General features: G+C 37.1%; 2 protein-coding genes across 2 annotated transcripts, besides 1 other annotated feature; one reads left to right on the forward strand and one right to left on the reverse strand.

Annotated features, from left to right (window-relative positions):
* Positions 1-3027: 3027 nt before the first annotated feature.
* Positions 3028-5154, reverse strand: CG18420 (uncharacterized protein). The gene is made up of 4 exons (NM_205993.2): positions 4821-5154; positions 4664-4709; positions 4445-4596; positions 3028-4352 (listed from the first exon to the last, which is right to left on the reverse strand). Exons 1-4 carry the CDS (start codon positions 5047-5049, stop codon positions 3880-3882), a joined length of 900 nt encoding a protein of 299 aa, NP_995715.1. The 5' UTR covers positions 5050-5154; the 3' UTR covers positions 3028-3879.
* A 5691-nt stretch (positions 5155-10845) lies between these two features.
* Positions 10846-11805, forward strand: CG33308 (uncharacterized protein). The gene is made up of 2 exons (NM_205994.3): positions 10846-11483; positions 11535-11805. The coding sequence occupies exons 1-2, from the start codon at positions 10950-10952 to the stop codon at positions 11577-11579; spliced, it is 579 nt and encodes a 192-aa protein (NP_995716.2). The 5' UTR covers positions 10846-10949; the 3' UTR covers positions 11580-11805.
* Positions 11806-12446: 641 nt separating this feature from the next.
* Positions 12447-16639: part of a mobile genetic element that runs on past the window's edge.

Raw genomic sequence — 16639 nt, forward strand, 5'->3', positions numbered from 1 at the left:
TAGAACCATAAAACACCAATATAAATAAGAAATAATGATATGAATAATTAAATACATTTTTGAAAAAGTTCTTTTTCAGTGAAATTTTAAACACTTAAGCTGTATTTATAATAGAATCCAGAACATAAATAGTTGGGTATAAAAGTGTTGAAATATAAAACTGCTTAATTAAATTGTTTTATAAAATTGTTTTATATTTATACATGCAAAGACAGATTAACCAACCATATTTTGCTCAGTTAAGGCTTAAACTCTTACAACAATCCATCTATGCGAGTCCTTTTAATTTTGTACAAGCAGCGGAATATAAGAAAAGACACACTCTTTTTACTACTCCAGTCTGCACAAACTAAAAACATACAGGAGCGAACTAAAAAGCTTTCCGTCGTCAACTTCCTAGGCAAGTTGCATCTCTGCATAATAAATGTGGTTTTTGACGTGTCCATGTGAGATGTAAAGGATTTGCTGACAGTTAGCGAACCTGAATTTGCGGATGTCTGTGTGTAAATTGTGTGGTGCTTTTAGGGAGTAACGAAACATAATGCGAAATGCTTCATTTGTTACAAAAACATGAAAAAGAAAGTACATGGAAAGTTTGTTCAACTCCCACATTTCCCTGTCCCAATTGCAGGGACAAATAATTTAAATGTAGTCTACTTTAAATACTACGACCCGATTGATCTGTAATTATCGAAGCTTAAATTGTCCGAAGATGTTAAAATTTGTTCATCAAGTAAGTATGTGCATCACTTAAGAAGTGCATTTCATTTTACGGGAGCTTAAGATTAAACTGACGTTCTAAGAAAACTACAGCCTAAAATATATATTGTTTAGCAGCCTGGCAAGCAGAGTCAACACCTTTGTTTCTGGCACTTGGCCCAAATAACACAGCCGAAAATTAGCACTTAGTGTCTTTCAGATTAGACACAAGCTCGGATCGTTGCCAATTGTGTTTCCAAGTGTGTAAACACGATTAACCTTTAAAGTATTTTCAGCTGTGATCTATATATTATCGTTTGTATTACTTTATCTCAAACACATATATATATATACTTAGGAATCCAAAATAATTATATTATTTACTATTCTAATATAATAAAAGTTTATATTGGTGAAATCGGATATCTAGTGTATATATTCTTATCAAATTTAGATCACTTTTCTCGAATTTTTTTTTGCCGTTCGTGAAAATGAATATCTGGTGTGGTCCTTTTTCTTGTTTCGTTTCGCAGCCGTTGGCGTGGGTCATAACGCCTTGTGGAAGATGTGAGGAGAAACTCATTCGCGTAGTACCAATTATCGTGATACTAGCGCTGGATTCGTTTCACTGTTTGCTGCAGTTGGCCGCGGGGTCCTTGTTCTTGTTGTGATTGCGATTGTCACGGCAACTGCGATGGACACACCAGCTCTGTCACACACTCACATAGCGATATGACCATATATGCGAATACCTCGGGAAAATCAGAGGACCCGCCGCCAAACGTTCGCATACGTGGCTCTAGCTTTTTCCGATACTGATGCTCTTACTTCCCATTTTTTCTTTGTTTTCGCTGCTTGTACATCCTACGTGATGTTAGAATTTCACTTTTGTTGCAACGCGCTGGGAGAAAATTGCAGCATATTGTTGCGCTTCCTTCATCGCTCCCCCCCCCCTTCATTTATGAAAGTGTTTTTCACGTTGTTTTCCCACGGTTTTTTCCTCGATTTCCCGGTCTTGTTTTGCTCTATATTTTGATGTGCTTGTTGACAGTGGTTGAATAGAATTGAAGCGAATTGTAGGTTATGCTGTTATGATTTTAATTGAAGAACAAATGCGGAAAGCCGTTAACTTATTGCTGAAAACTCAAAATTGTGTAGTCTTAAGCATGAAACTATTGTAGTTTACATCTGGCTTAAATTGTTGGCCTTGAGGGGACATACTTTTGACTGTTGTCATAAAACAAGTCGTAAGCTATATTTTCTTTAAAAAATTGTTTTCTTTTAATTTGAATACTGTCGTACCAACCATTGCTACCATTTTTGAATAACCTTTAGTTTACCTATTTGTTATGAATTTGTATTCAACATTTTGATAAATGTCCTAACATTGGGACGCCGAGCACAAGCTCAGCGGCAGGACTCAAAGCCCTTCTAGTTAAGCCTGGAAATACATTTGAAATTTATCAAAAATAAATTCCTCGTCTGCCATTTTCTGCTTCCTGATACACAATCTATCACTCACTAATCTGTCACGTAAATTTGTAACGTTTTCTTGATGAAAATGAGAATGATGAACCAACATCTATATTTATTTATTCTACCCACAATATATACATGCGGCTTTTCATTATGCGAATAAAGCAAAAACCGAAAAATAAAGTCTACAAAAACCGAACAGAAAGGGGCGGGCAAAAGAGAATCAATTTAATTTTACAATATCCGCTTTATACCTGAAACCGACGACGTGACCAATTTACTCAAGTAACAAATATTTCTGTGCTACGAGTATTTATTTTGCTGCGAAATCAACTTTCCGCAGTAGCTATCTGCGGGGAGGAAAACATTATGACACCGAACATCTGTGTCCTTGTGGTAATAGGCGTTTAGGAATAATTAAGTCATAATTTGATTTCGTTTTTATGTTTCTTCAGGTTCTGTTGCTGCTTTACTAAATGGGTTTGTTCATTTATCGTAGCCTTGAAATATATTCTTAGGCCGTATAAAATGTGTAGTCGATTCATATATATATAACACTCTACTCTCATTATAATTCATAAATTCAACAACTTTTTGACTTTCGACTATTTGATTATGATTAATTTACACAATTTCTTTATCATTTTACAAAGAAATATCAATGTTTGGGGCTCTATCACGTCGTGCAGTCTAGACAGTCTAGCTTTTTGTGCGTCCCATGAAACAAAAGTAGAAATAAACAATAATAATTATAAAAAAATGTATTCTTGCCGTCAATAACTTATTTTCTGAGTTTTTTGTGTTCGTGAGAGTAAAATTTCTTTTTAAACACATGCAAGTTAAGGACTTCTTACAATTGTGATTGTAAGAAGAGCAACAAGAGTAATTTTCCAGACAGAATCATTCTGCATACGCTCGACACAAATTCCATTCCTCTGTCTCAATTAACATGCATCCAGGACGACACTTTCCTTCTTTTGTCTCTTCCATCGTCTAATCAGCGCCTTTGTTGGCCCTTTCACTTGCATTGCTCTTTTCAGTTTTGGGGATCAGACGGATGCACTCTGCCAAAGGCATTTTTCAATGACTCTTCACTATAAAGTCCTGGCAAAGGTGAAATTGCAGACCCATTTAAGGGTTGTTAGCCCCCTTTTCACAGACAATTTTTTTTTTTTTTTGCAGCTCTTCCACCTTCTGCCGGTTACTCGAGTTCGCCGCTGCTAGGGAAGCATTGTCAAAAATTCATTATTGAACACTTTCTGCCATCGACGGAGATGATAGCACGGGAATATGCATGAGGTTACCACACAGAGGGTGTGGATGGGCAAGTGCTTTTGCCGAAGAGCATTTGGCCAACTGAATATGCTCGTCGTTAATAATTCAAGAGCTTTTAATGCCATGAATATTCATCAAATTTTGAGCATGATTTGATTTTATTGCGTATTTTCAATGACGTGGCAAAAAATCCCTCACGTTCTATTAAGGGGTTAGCCACCATATTGGCTGCAGGCTTAAATATTGGGGCTTAAATGTAAGCATACTGGCATACTTTTTGTCCATCGACTTAACATGTTTTAGGAAGTAAAAATTAAAAATTCTCCGACGCAAACTTCAGGTCAGCATATCAGAAGGTAGTTGCTAGTGAGCAGTAACAGTATTATATGACCTCTTAAATATGATTAGAACATATTATTTGTAAGAGGCCTACCAGAGTATAGGATAAGGATTATTCCAATCGAATTCCGGCTCTTTATCTGGCTTTGGTGTCGGTTGGTTCCTATCGTTGCCGTTTTGCGTCAAAAATATACGACGGATAAATTCGATATGGCTCATGACATCAGTGAATACACTTGGTCTCTGGCACCTTTTGTTAGTAATGGCGATACCTACTTGAACAAAGCGGAATGCATTTCTATATCGAACCATTGCTCCCACAGGACCACCAGTATCGCCGATGCAAAGATTGCTGTTCCAATTTCCGGCACAAAACTGATTGCTCAAAACGCTGCCAAAAGCGCACATTTTTGAAGGCTGTCGCGAAATGTCCAGTGTCCTGAGCTCACTGCTGTCATGCATCGATTCAGTTCGTCCCCATCCAGTACCAGTTAACACTTTAATGCTATCGATATGATGTTTCCACGACGCATCCCACATAATGCAAATAGGCCTGATGTTCGCTGTTAAAGAAAATCAGTTAAAAATCCGGTGCATTGGATGTAAAAAATAGAAGACTACATTTAAATTTATATTGGATTTCAAACAAACCTACCTTTATAAACTACATTGGACACCAGTCGCAGTAGGGCTATATCATTGGCATGCGTGTTTGGATCGTAAAAGCGATGTTGAAAGGTCCTATTCACTTGATGCTCTTCTCGATATCCTTTTAGCTTTCTATTATACTCGCCCAGACGAACAACGCTGCAGAGGACAACAACATATTTATTTTTATCCATATTTATAAGTTTTTCGCTTTAACAAAACTTACATTGTGGTATTCGGAATAAAGCAGTGAGCTGCAGTTAGTACCAGTCCTAAAAAAAAAATCGAAACAATATTTTTACCACTTGAGAACCACACAACTTTTATGCGAACGAAACATTGATAAAAAAAAACTTTCTTCAAGAAAATGTATATGTACTCACTGCGAGATATAAGAGTTCCGCCGCAAATGAATTGATTACTCGAAGTATGCAAAAAAGCCATCCAAGGACTAGAGTTTCTAACCGCGACTTTGCCGTTAACTATGCGAGGTCCTAGCTTCAACGGAGACCGTGTACCACATTCCGAATCAAGAAATTGCGTTGATCCAAGGAGAGGAAAAACTGTCAATAGCAGCAGAATGGATGCCATTCCGATTACAACGATCTCCATTGACGGAATGCCAACGGATCAGTTGGGTAAGTCGATTTTATAAATGCTTAGCATGCGTACAATTCAAAGAATTTAAGATCACGCAATGAATGCGCATTCCTGGAACTGCAAGTTTAGCCATTAGTCGCCATTGCTTGGTGATAAGAGGGTTGCCAATTTTTTTAATATAATCTGTTTTTCCAGTTGTTTAAGTATAAGCTGAGTTTCATGCGAGGCGATTAAGAAGTTTACCTTATATTTTCAATCATTTAAGAAATAATATTAGCAATTTATATGTTATGTTCAAAAAACGATGAAACGGTCGATTATATTACCTTACTATATGATGAATAGGTTAAGCTAAGTCGAGGCCAGGCAACCTTAATACATTTGCGGAATATAATCGACCATCTAACGTACAATCGGTGTACCACCACTTTTTATGGCCACACGTGGCTGTCTGTTTTGTCGTCAACCTGTCCAACAATGTAAGCTCTTATTTCCACATAACCATCCCCTCATTTTTATTTCAAAACTTTTCATTTTGGTGAATCGTAAACTTGGTTGAAAATGCACCATAAAATATTATATATTGATAGATGCATATATCGATGGGGGGTGTTTTGGGGTACCTTGTGCCATCATCGATTTTTGTACTACCCAGAATACAATAAGCCTGATAGACAGAACAAAAAACGTAGCTCCTAACCTAATTCACAGCTAATCACTCTGATTACTTTGAGTATTCAGTTCAGGCCCATTAAATGGCTATTTGCTTATCAATGCCGTCTCAACCCAATGGAGCACCTCTCCAACACCCCACCCCAATGACCTGTGACCCTTGACACTCACTCATCAACTGCTACCCCTTATTCGACTAACTCCAGTCATTTTGGACCCCGGACCTAAAGGCCCATCCATGCATGGAGTACGTGAGACAGGTCTATGTGTCATCAGCTAGAATGCAAAGCAGGGAGCTTCGTCAAATGAAATCAAATGATTTGCCGTGCAGCCGATTTATGTTTAATTTATAGAGCATACTCCAAGGGGCAAGGCCTGACCGGCATGCAAATAAATTTCCAGCAGACCCAATCCGATGAAGACATAAACTCAAACTGACACAGAGCGGCATGGCGAACGAGGCCCAAGCGCCACGAGAAAATTTTTGGTGAAATGAGAGAAAATGGGGACAAAAGAGAGCCGATTCAGCGAGTCTAGAGAAACAGCTGAATGTGGAGAGGCGGAAAATGTTGACCAAGTTTTTGCTTGCGGTAGGCCAAGGAAAAATCGGCTGCCAACGAAGGCAATAAGTGGAGCAACAGACAGGCCAACTGAAGCTAAAAGCCGGCAACAGGACTCTTAAAAACCCGCATATAAGAGAGCAGAACATATATTCGAAGAGAGACAGCAGAAATTGGTAAAATGGTATAAATTTATAACACTTTTATACGATTTGGCGATGGTTTGGAATAATTTACATTAAGTCTAAGGGCTTAATAACTTTTTAATTGGATAACGTAACAAAAATTCGATATTCATTATCATTTTTCGCGAATTGCCTCCCTACCTAATCCTATAACCATGAATACAAAGCTCACCAAATTATAATTCGTTGTTTTGTAATTATTATATTATTATAAAACATTTAAAAATAAAAACGATTAAAAATATTTAATTCAACGGATGTCGTTCGAACCGCTCAGTTCTGCTTCTAACGAAAACAGCATCCATTGCAAATAAAATTCAGGAGTCGATGGCTGGTACATTTGGTGGGGGAAATGTGGGGTGCAGCAAATCAAGAGTGCCAAATTCAATTGCAAATAGTGAAACACATTGTTCTCGTGTCTCGCTATTTCGTTGAAAATTTTTTAGTTTTTATTATTTTTCGCTTCGTTTCGATGAGAGATAGAACAGCGGAGCGGAGGGCTGTCATAGTAAGAGTTAGAGAAACGTCGTCGACACTGTGGGAATTTATTGAAAATGCTTCGATTTATGTTTAGTGCGATATTTGCATTTTGGCTGACGAACGGAATGGCGACAAATGCAGCAGAAATCTGTTTTCAGCTATAAATGTGTTAGCAGGGGGAGATGACAATACAAGGATACTTGCAAATAAGTAGATGGTTGGAAAGGGATGTCGCCAGGGGAATGCAATTGTTTGCGATGACAGGATAGATACAACCTTGAGCTCCTTTTTAAGGATTATTATTTGAGGTGTGCAAAAACATCTTGCTGAAGAGGGTAGTTTCGATATCGTGGCATGTTTAAAATGCATGTTTATACCATAACTTAATAGCTGGAAAATTTAGCTTAAAATTGAATTTTAGAAACTATAAGGTATAACTGGATACCGTGCTGCACGTTCGAAAGTGGAAAGCGGGAAAGCAGCATCCATAAAAAGCAATTCGACTTTGCGGCTCTTAGAACTGATTGTAAGAGATGCCGCAAACAAATGAAGTTGTCACCAGTGGTTATATACATACATATAGGCAGACCGCGAAAAGCCGCAAACGGAAAATTGAGCTGGCGAGTGAAAAAAGGAAATGGGAAATACTGCACTCGCAGTCCCACTAACGAATAGTCTTTAATCTTCTTAAGTGAGACTGCCCTCGCATCGGGCACAGCTGCTGTGCCAGTGGAGGACTGTCATCAGAGGAGAATGTGAGTTGGTAATAAAGCAAGCCAAGGCGTTAACCCGCCAAGAAGCATTCAGATCCTTCTAGCGTTGCTTTTATAGCTCTCTGCTTTCTTCCTAAAACATTCCTGGTTCAGATGGTATAAACAGCTTAGCTTATTTCGATGTACATAGAAAGCCTTTGATTGATTACCCCGAATTTGGAGAACTCACCGAATATCCATATGGGAATCATTTGGCTTCTGGTTCTATCATCCTAAGTTTATTTTTCTTCTGGAAAACAAATTTGTGAACAACTAAACTCATTACCAGGTTGTAGCTTTCCCATTTCTTGTATACTGCATGTACGTTTCCGGTAAACTAGTGTGTGTTTTCTATACTGTGACTTGTAATTCACACAAAGATGACTTTATTACAGTTGCGATTACAAAAGATCGCAACTATTTATAAAACAATATTTAATGAGCTCTAAAATAAGTTATAAAACTATACAAGCGGTTTATATTTTAGGTCAGAAATTATTTTTACCAATGTAGAAGGGTTGACTCCTGATCAATGGGTATTATATAGCTGCTTCCTTATCCTTCATTTCTTTTAGCTGGTTTTGGTTTCGTCTCATGTAGCATTGGCTTTGCATGCGAACAGGGCAGCGAAAGTAATTACTTTAATGCGACCATTTGCCGCTTTAGTTGCTGCTGATGTAGCTGCTGCTGCTGCGAGTTGCTGCGTTGGCCGAGATAAAGATAAACTTTTGCAATTACAAGAGGCGAGAGTGAGCGAAGCAGAAACAAGCAATTGGATGGGAGAATGTAAGTAGTCGCAACCCGATAGCATCGAATCGAGTTTACGTTTAGTGCGTTGCGTTCCCCATTGGCATTGGCTAATTAGCTGAAACAGCAGCCCGACTTTTCCCCAAAACCCCAACTTAAATTATGCCCATTTAAATGGACTCTAAAGTGAGAAGACTTTAAAAGTTGTGCCCAACTTGCGAGCGTTGAAAATTTCTCTGTTAACATATGCAAAGGAAAAAAATCCAAGAGCTGGCAAAATGCTGTGTGCTTCGACTTAGGTGGGTCCGCCTAAAAAAACTTTTGATGACTTTTTGAAAGTTTTACGCTTCACCAGAAGTAAAACGGCATTACTTATGGCCAACAATAACAAGAGCAAGAAGATCGACATTCGGCAGGAGTTACTGCCAAAGATATAAAGTTGTGACCCACACTTCGCTCCTCATCATAATTTGATGGTCGAGACTTCGGGACTTTTGGTCCCCAACAAGTGAGTGCAACAAATGAGCCAAAATTGCGACTAATTGGGCCACAGCTCGGTGTGGTTCTAATGTAATGATTTAATTGATTAAAGTGCGCAAGCTTAACTTACAGAATAAATAAATCTGATTCGAAAATTTAAGCTTAAGTTAATTGACATATTTTTATGTGTATTTATTGAACTTAATTTATTAAAACTTAAAATGTCTATCAATTACTTTTAATTGCGAGCGCTAATTATAATCATTTTATTATAACTACATGATAATTATTGAAGGTGATGAATTGAAGGTGAAGGTGATGAATTGCAACGTTAATGAACCCAACTTCACATATACACGCACTTTAATTCAATATTCCACCGCGAGCCTAAGCCGCAGTTCGAAATACAACTGGTATACGAAAGATAAAAACTCGCCGCAGAGTCACATGCAAAAATTCGTGGGCATTTCGATGTTTTTTCTAGCTGCTCCTGCTGCCGCTGACCAACCAAACATTTTGTTTGTGCAAAAATTCTGTGTGATTTCCCCACGGAAATTGATGATGGTGTTTGCTGAGTCGCAAACGTGTTGGCGAAGCTAAGCGGGATGAGTTTGGGGACAGGACAGCGCCATTCCGTCGCTGGGCCCACCTACAGTGAATTTGTCATTTCCAGTTCTAAACGTGCGGACAAACACTGAATCACTCGTGCCCGAGGTTACGGGGATACAACGATACGGGAATCGGCATTCGCAGAGGGCCGGACAGCCCCACCAGGAGATGGAACACGGAAACCCGAGCCAAGCTGTGCCTGCTCAATGCCGATTCAGTGTGCGTTGCTTCTAGAGATGATTGCGTGATGCGTACTTTGGATAATGGAGATAAAATTACTATTGCAATTAAACTATACAGTTTATTACCAATAAAATTACACGTTGTATAAATAATCGAACGTGTAATTTAAAGAACAGAGCTTTGCCTGAAATGTTGATTATATTTCTAAGCTTGTAATATTTTAGCTTATCAATCCATTTAATAATAGAATATGATCTCTAACATTTCATCTGCTGATTGTCACTTTGCATGATCCTCCTTTATGTAGATTCATGATCGCTGTTCAGCCATTCGTGAGTCCTTCTCTTGTTTGGGCTTCTGTTGGCATGGTTGTCAGCAGCCGTGCCAAAGGACTGGTGACTGGATTCAGCTCGAGGACGAGGACGAGGACAACGACGAGGACCAGAGCACAGTGCGTGTCGCTTTAACAAACCGGAAGTTACATGCGATGTAATGAAAAAGGACAGGGCGGAAGTCGCAACGGGGCTCCCCATTTCAGCAAGGGGCCCAGTGGGTCCGGTTCTGATTCAGGACTTCGAACTACGGCCCTTTCCGAATGAGTTTGCTTTAACGCTGCTGGTATTTATAGACAATTGGTTCGTGATTGTTGACAGCGCTCAGCGTCCCGCTGAACTCTCCACGGACCCAGCCATCGACATACACCATCGACCACTCGAATCGAATTGACTCGGCTGGGCTCGAGTCAGCTCTGCTCTGGCAATTTTTTGCATGCTCCATAAAAATGGTACAAAATATGGTTGACTGTGGGCAGAGGCGAGTCGGAACCAGATGAGTGGGTTTAAGTGAATGGTTGCGCACTGCATGCAGGAAATAGCGGGCAGTTTCCCATGTAGGCAATTGAGTTAGGCCCCGAGGCCCAGGAATAAATCAGTGAAATCTGCAAAGGATTTTTGGTAGAAAATTGCATTCAACACGAACTGTACATGAAAAACAGAACAACTTCCATTTTGACGGTCGCAAATTTTCTGTTAATCTATATTTGGTTAATTCTAAACAAAAAGAAAATGATAAATATTAATATAGAACACAAAAATTATACAATAGGAGATGTTCAATTAAATTGTTTCTAACTTTACAATGGCTCAGAAAAATTTGTCAGTTCAAAAGTCAGTTACTATTTCAAAATAATTAACTCTTACAAAATTGTTCAAAATTTATTTTAATTTTATCGCTTTGTCCAAAATATGTCGAAAACAAATGAAACTTGTATAAATGGTGACATCGCGCTGGAGAAAGAAGAATCACTTATCGATATTAGTAGCAGTTCTCTGGAGGCTCAGCCAAATTTAAGCACTTCGGAATTGGAGACAATTGTGAGAAACGCCGTTAAACAGATTCCAACACCTCCAAACTATGTCGACGTAACTGTGAATAGCATTGCAAATGCTATTCTGCCCAAAATATTAAACAAATATGATACGATCGAAATGAAGGTTGAGAATATCCAAAAATCCCTGGACACTTATAGTCGGCAAGCGGAAGCAGTGGATCAAGACATAGCTGAAATATTTTTGGATTTGCACACTATTTATAATAGGATCGAAAAACTCGATAAAAGTGGCAGTAAGTTATGCAGCGCGAAAAAGGCAATTTTATTAAGACATGTTAAGAAGTCTGAAGACTTACTGAACCAGTCGCGCCATTATCTCACAAACGATCCCAAAGAGTTGAGTGCCCATCTTGTTGGTCCACCAACGGAAGTCCCATCGATTCAAAAGGTACGTGATTGATTATAAAATTAATAAGCTCAAATAATAATCCCTATCAAGGAGCACACAGCAAACTCGGACGGCAGGACGACAGGAAGTATCTAAACCATCAAACATCAAAATGGGATAAGCGTGTCTTTCTTAGCAACATGGTAATGATATTCACCTCAATCGGTACAAAAAATACTTCATGGACGCAAAGCGGATATTAAATTTGGACTGCAACTAAAAAAAATTTATTAAATTGTCAACTATTTATAACAAATATCTGTTTGAACATTTTATAAAATGCCATTAAAAGTACTGTGTTAGATAACCTGACTTAACTGGGAATAACCTGTGAACCTTTCCATTCTACTTTTTTCAATTGTAGGTCTCACTTGCTCCCCAATTTCTTTGTTATCTCTCTGTTTTTCCTTCAATGGCTTTGTAAACAAAGCAAAGTGCAAATTTATGTGGTGAACCACTTGAAATCGAACATTTTTTCCATCAGAGGAGATGCCCTGAATGCAAAGCCTTGATTGTTGCTTAAAATGTATCTTGAACTGTATCTGTATCTCACTTCTTGCCCTCATCGAATTCGAACTCGAGCCCGCAACTGTTGTGCAAATGTAAATGTTGGCAAAGTGGCAAGTCAGGTGGTTGGATGATGTTCTTCATTCCATTCCATTAGTCCCAAGTTAAAGCTTTGGCTGAGCTGATGATTGTTAAAGTCGAAATTTACATTTGAATTTGTATCTAAACCGATATACGTCAGGTGCGCAAAATTTGAGCTTAATCAGTAGTTATTTTGCTTGCCTTAATTCATGTTCCCATCACGATTTGATATAAGCAGGTTTAGCTAACTCCATCGCTGGTTGTTATTGTTCGGGCAAAACGGGGTTAATTCGATTATCGTCAATCGTTGTGTGGTAGTTCTTAATTGATTTGAGTAAACGCTGCAAACGAGATTAATTGATGAGACAGGGAAACTGTTGTAATTTATAATTTATATTTCCTTTCTTAATAAATAAATAAATAGTCAAGTTTATGTTTGAGTTTTATGATTTATATTTTAAGTTATTTCAACTGCAACACCAGCACCACGACCTACTCACAGCAAAAAACGTACAAGAAGGAAAGAAGGAATAAAAAGAGTGGTATTCTCTTACAATATGTTTTATGGCATAAAAGGTGTGGCCATTCATATCAAATATAAAGTAGTGTTGTTTAACGTTATTTTTGTAGGTTGAATAGTATATTCCAACACGCCCCCTCAAAAATAACGTCTATAATTAAAAACATAACAATAATATTCATTAGTAACTATCAAATGTGGGTGGTGTGCATTCTGGGAAGTGTTAACTGATCCAGCATTTGCTGCGAGGATACGGGGAAAACCCAGAAAAACCCGATCAGATCATTGTAACAAAATATGTTTACAGGAATTTAAATTTGAAAAATATATATAAAAATTTCATTCAGCATTCGATTGGTCGTCTTGCAGCAAACCCAATTTGTCTCGTAACTCCACAAATCTCGCAGCAGGCAACGGTTTTGTAAATATGTCAGCCAGTTGATTCTCTGTAGGAATATACTCAAGACAAATCACATTATTCTGAACTTGCTCTCTGGCAAAATGATATTTAATATCAATATGTTTAGCTCGTTTATGACATGAGGGGTTGTTTGCTATGCTAATACAGCCTTGATTGTCTTCGTAAATTTTAATGGGGTTTTCTAGTTTAATGTTAATACTAGTTAATAAAAATTTAAGCCATAGAGCTTCTCTCACGGCTTCAAATAGGGCCATATACTCAGCTTCAGTTGATGAGGCTGCTACTGAGTTCTGTCTCTTTGTATTCCAACAAATGAGATTAAAATCAAACATTTTGAATAAATACCCTGTTGTACTTTTTCTATCAATTTCACTACCAGCCCAATCAGAATCCACATAACCAATAATTTTATTTTCAAATGCCAAGTTCTTTTTAAAAATCAATTTCATATCGATAGTGCCCTTCAAATATCTAAGAACTCTTTTTAAGTTCTGCCATAATTCGGAGTTATTTTTGCTACTATATCTGCTCAAGATATTTACTGCAGTAGTTAAATCTGGGCGTGTACAAAGCATTATGTACATTAAACATCCTATGAGGCTACGGCATGGGGTATTGCAGTCTTCATCTGAATTAAGTAATTCATAATTTATTTTACTAGGTAAAGGAGTACTAACTGCATTACAATTTTCCATGTTAAATTTACTTAAAATTTTTTTAACATATGCAGATTGGCTTAAATAGATTTTATCTTCCTGCATCTCTATCCTAATTCCAATAAAATGTTTTATTTCATTTAGGTCAGTCATCCTAAACTTTTCCATTAAATACCTTTTGAAGTTATTCATTCTTGTCATATCTCCTGTAGCTATAACCACATCATCTACATATAATAATACATATATGTTTTCATTGATGTTACCTTTGTCTAAAATATATATACAGCGATCAACTGAAGAGTTTACAAACTCACACTCTTTCAATGCTTGCTCAAATACTTCAAACCAGCATCTAGCCGCTTGCTTGAGTCCGTAAATTGCCTTATTCAATTTACACACATTGTCACTATTACACGATATACCTTGAGGAAGTCTCATATAAATTTCCTCTTTTAACGTGCCATTTAAGAAAGCTGTTTTTACATCCATTTGATGGACTTTCAAGTTATACTGTATTACTAATGACAATATAAATCGGAAACTTGAAATTCTAGCTACAGGAGCAAATGTCTCTTCATAGTCTATTTGGTATTTTTGAGTGAATCCTCGTGCAACCAATCTAGCTTTGTATCTAATTGGATTTCCAAGTTCATTATATTTAACAGAAAATACCCATCTGCTATCTACAATATTTTTGTTTTCAGGCCTTTTTGTAATTGTCCAAGTATTATTAATTTTATGAGCATTTAACTCTGTATTGATGGCTTCTTCCCAAGAAGATTTATCATCCCTATATTGAATTTCATCAAATGAATTTGGGACATCGTTAAATATAGTGTGAGCATTTAGAACAACTTTATTTAGACTATTATCCTCTTCATTATAGGATATCTGAGGCTTAGTCTTTAATCTCTCACTTCTTCTATTAATAATTTCTATGCCATCATTTTTAGTTGGATTATCAATTCCAATTTCTTTTAAGTGCTCTGCTGTTTCACTTTCCCTACTCTCATTCGGGTTGCCTGATCCCTTACTTTCATTCAGGTGATCATCTCGCTTTCTTTTCTTACTCTCATTCAGAAAATATTTATTACTTTCCTTACTATCTTTCAGGAATTGTATGTTGTCGCATTCCTTACTCTCATTCGGGAATTCTGTTTGTATTATTTTCCTACTGTCATTCGGAAAATTTTTATTTTCACTTTCCTTACTATCTTTCAGGAATTGTATGTTGTCGCATTCCTTACTCTCATTCGGGAACTCTGTTTGTATTATTTTCCTACTGTCATTCGGAAAATTTTTATTTTCACTTTCCTTACTATCTTTCAGGAACACTGTTTCAAATTTAACAGCTCTAGAATTAACCATATTGGTTTCATCGACAACAACATCTCTTGCGACAATAAATTTTTCATTTACAGCATCCCACAACTTAAAACCATTGGGTTCATAGCCCACAAAAATACTTTTAAATGATTTATCATCAAACTTTCCTTGTTTGTTTTTAATATGCACATAAACAGTTGCACCAAACACTCTCAAATGTTTTAAGTATGGCTTCTTATTGTGCCACATCTCATATGGGGTCTTTGAACTATCAACAAGTGCTCTGCTAGGAATTCTGTTGATTAAATAAGTAGCAGTTAATACTGCTTCGCCCCAAAAGCTTTTATCTAGCTTTGCACCACTAACCATGGTTCGAGCTTTTTCCGTAATGGTTCTTATCATTCTCTCAGAAACACCATTTAACTGAGGTGTATGTGGCACTGTTAAGTGATAAGAAATTCCTTTCTTAACACAAAATTGTCTCATCTCATTTGACAAGTATTCTCTACCATTGTCAATGTATAAGTACACAACCTTTAAATTAAAATGAGCTTCACTCTTGGCTACAAAATCTTGAAACATGCTAAACACATCAGATTTATATTTAATTAAATAAGTTACACAATAATGTGTAAACTGATCAACAAAGATCACAAAATAATTTTTATCATCTAAAGTAACTGGAGTAATAGGCCCACAGACATCTGAGTGTACTACAAAAAGTGGTCTTTTAATATGGGTCTTATCTTTCAATTGTTTAAAAGGAAGTCTTGCCTGTTTACCATTTAGACAGGGTTCACAAATTTCACATGATAACTCTAAGTTGTTTAGAAGACTTTGATCACTAAACATATTCTTTCGTTTTATTTCTAATAATTTGCCATCGCTTATATGGCCAAACCTCTCATGCCATAAACGAAAATTATTTTTATGCTTAGCATTTATAGAATATGCTTGAAAATTGATCACAGGTACATTGTTTAACATACCTGAATTTTTGACAACCATTAACCCATTTTTCGAAATGGTTACACCGCTTTTGTCAAATTCGATCGACATTCCTGCCTCTTGGAGACGCTTTACGGACATCAAATTACCAGCAGCTTCCTTACAAAAGAGTACATCCTCCAGTGTAATCTCATGGTCATTCCGTAGTCGGACAATACCACGCTTAGTGGCATAAATAAATTCGCCTTGCTTGGCCACTGCAATCTTAAGTGGAGGCACAACCTCCACACTGTCAGTATACAGCGACTCATCATTTATAAGATGGTCACTAGCACCAGAATCAAGGACAAACCCGCAGTTGTCCATCACTGAAGTATTATTCACTTCTTTTACCATAAACGCAATGCCGTGTGATGTTGCAGTTTGAACTTGTTTTTCATTTTCTTTATTTTTATTATTTAATATTCTTTTATAATGGAAACAATCTTTTTTAATGTGGCCTTCTCTGCCACAGTGGTGACACTTGACTTTATACTTTGAATTTCCCTTGAATATTTTCTTTGGTTTAGTTACCCGATTTTTAAACAAATTATTTTTATAAGTGTTATTATTGTTGTGCACGATCGCGTTCATAACTTTCTTGCTTGTATCGTTGTGGTCATTTTTAATTTTAATTTCTTGATCCAGCAATCTA

The sequence above is a fragment of the Drosophila melanogaster genome, chromosome 2L (assembly GCF_000001215.4).
Source record: "Drosophila melanogaster chromosome 2L".
In the NCBI taxonomy this organism is placed as follows: Eukaryota; Metazoa; Arthropoda; class Insecta; order Diptera; family Drosophilidae; genus Drosophila; species Drosophila melanogaster.

Excerpts from the sequence above, each read along its gene's own strand:
- CG33308 (NM_205994.3), top strand. The coding sequence starts at position 10,950 with ATGTCGAAAACAAATGAAACTTGTATAAATGGTGACATCGCGCTGGAG. Across the intron at positions 11,484-11,534 it reads AAGTCCCATCGATTCAAAAG|GAGCACACAGCAAACTCGGA; the intron begins GTACGTGATTGA and ends ATCCCTATCAAG.
- CG18420 (NM_205993.2), bottom strand. The coding sequence starts at position 5,049 with ATGGAGATCGTTGTAATCGGAATGGCATCCATTCTGCTGCTATTGACA. Across the intron at positions 4,710-4,820 it reads CGGAACTCTTATATCTCGCA|GACTGGTACTAACTGCAGCT; the intron begins GTGAGTACATAT and ends TTTTTTTTTTAG. Across the intron at positions 4,353-4,444 it reads GTCCAATGTAGTTTATAAAG|CGAACATCAGGCCTATTTGC; the intron begins GTAGGTTTGTTT and ends TTTCTTTAACAG.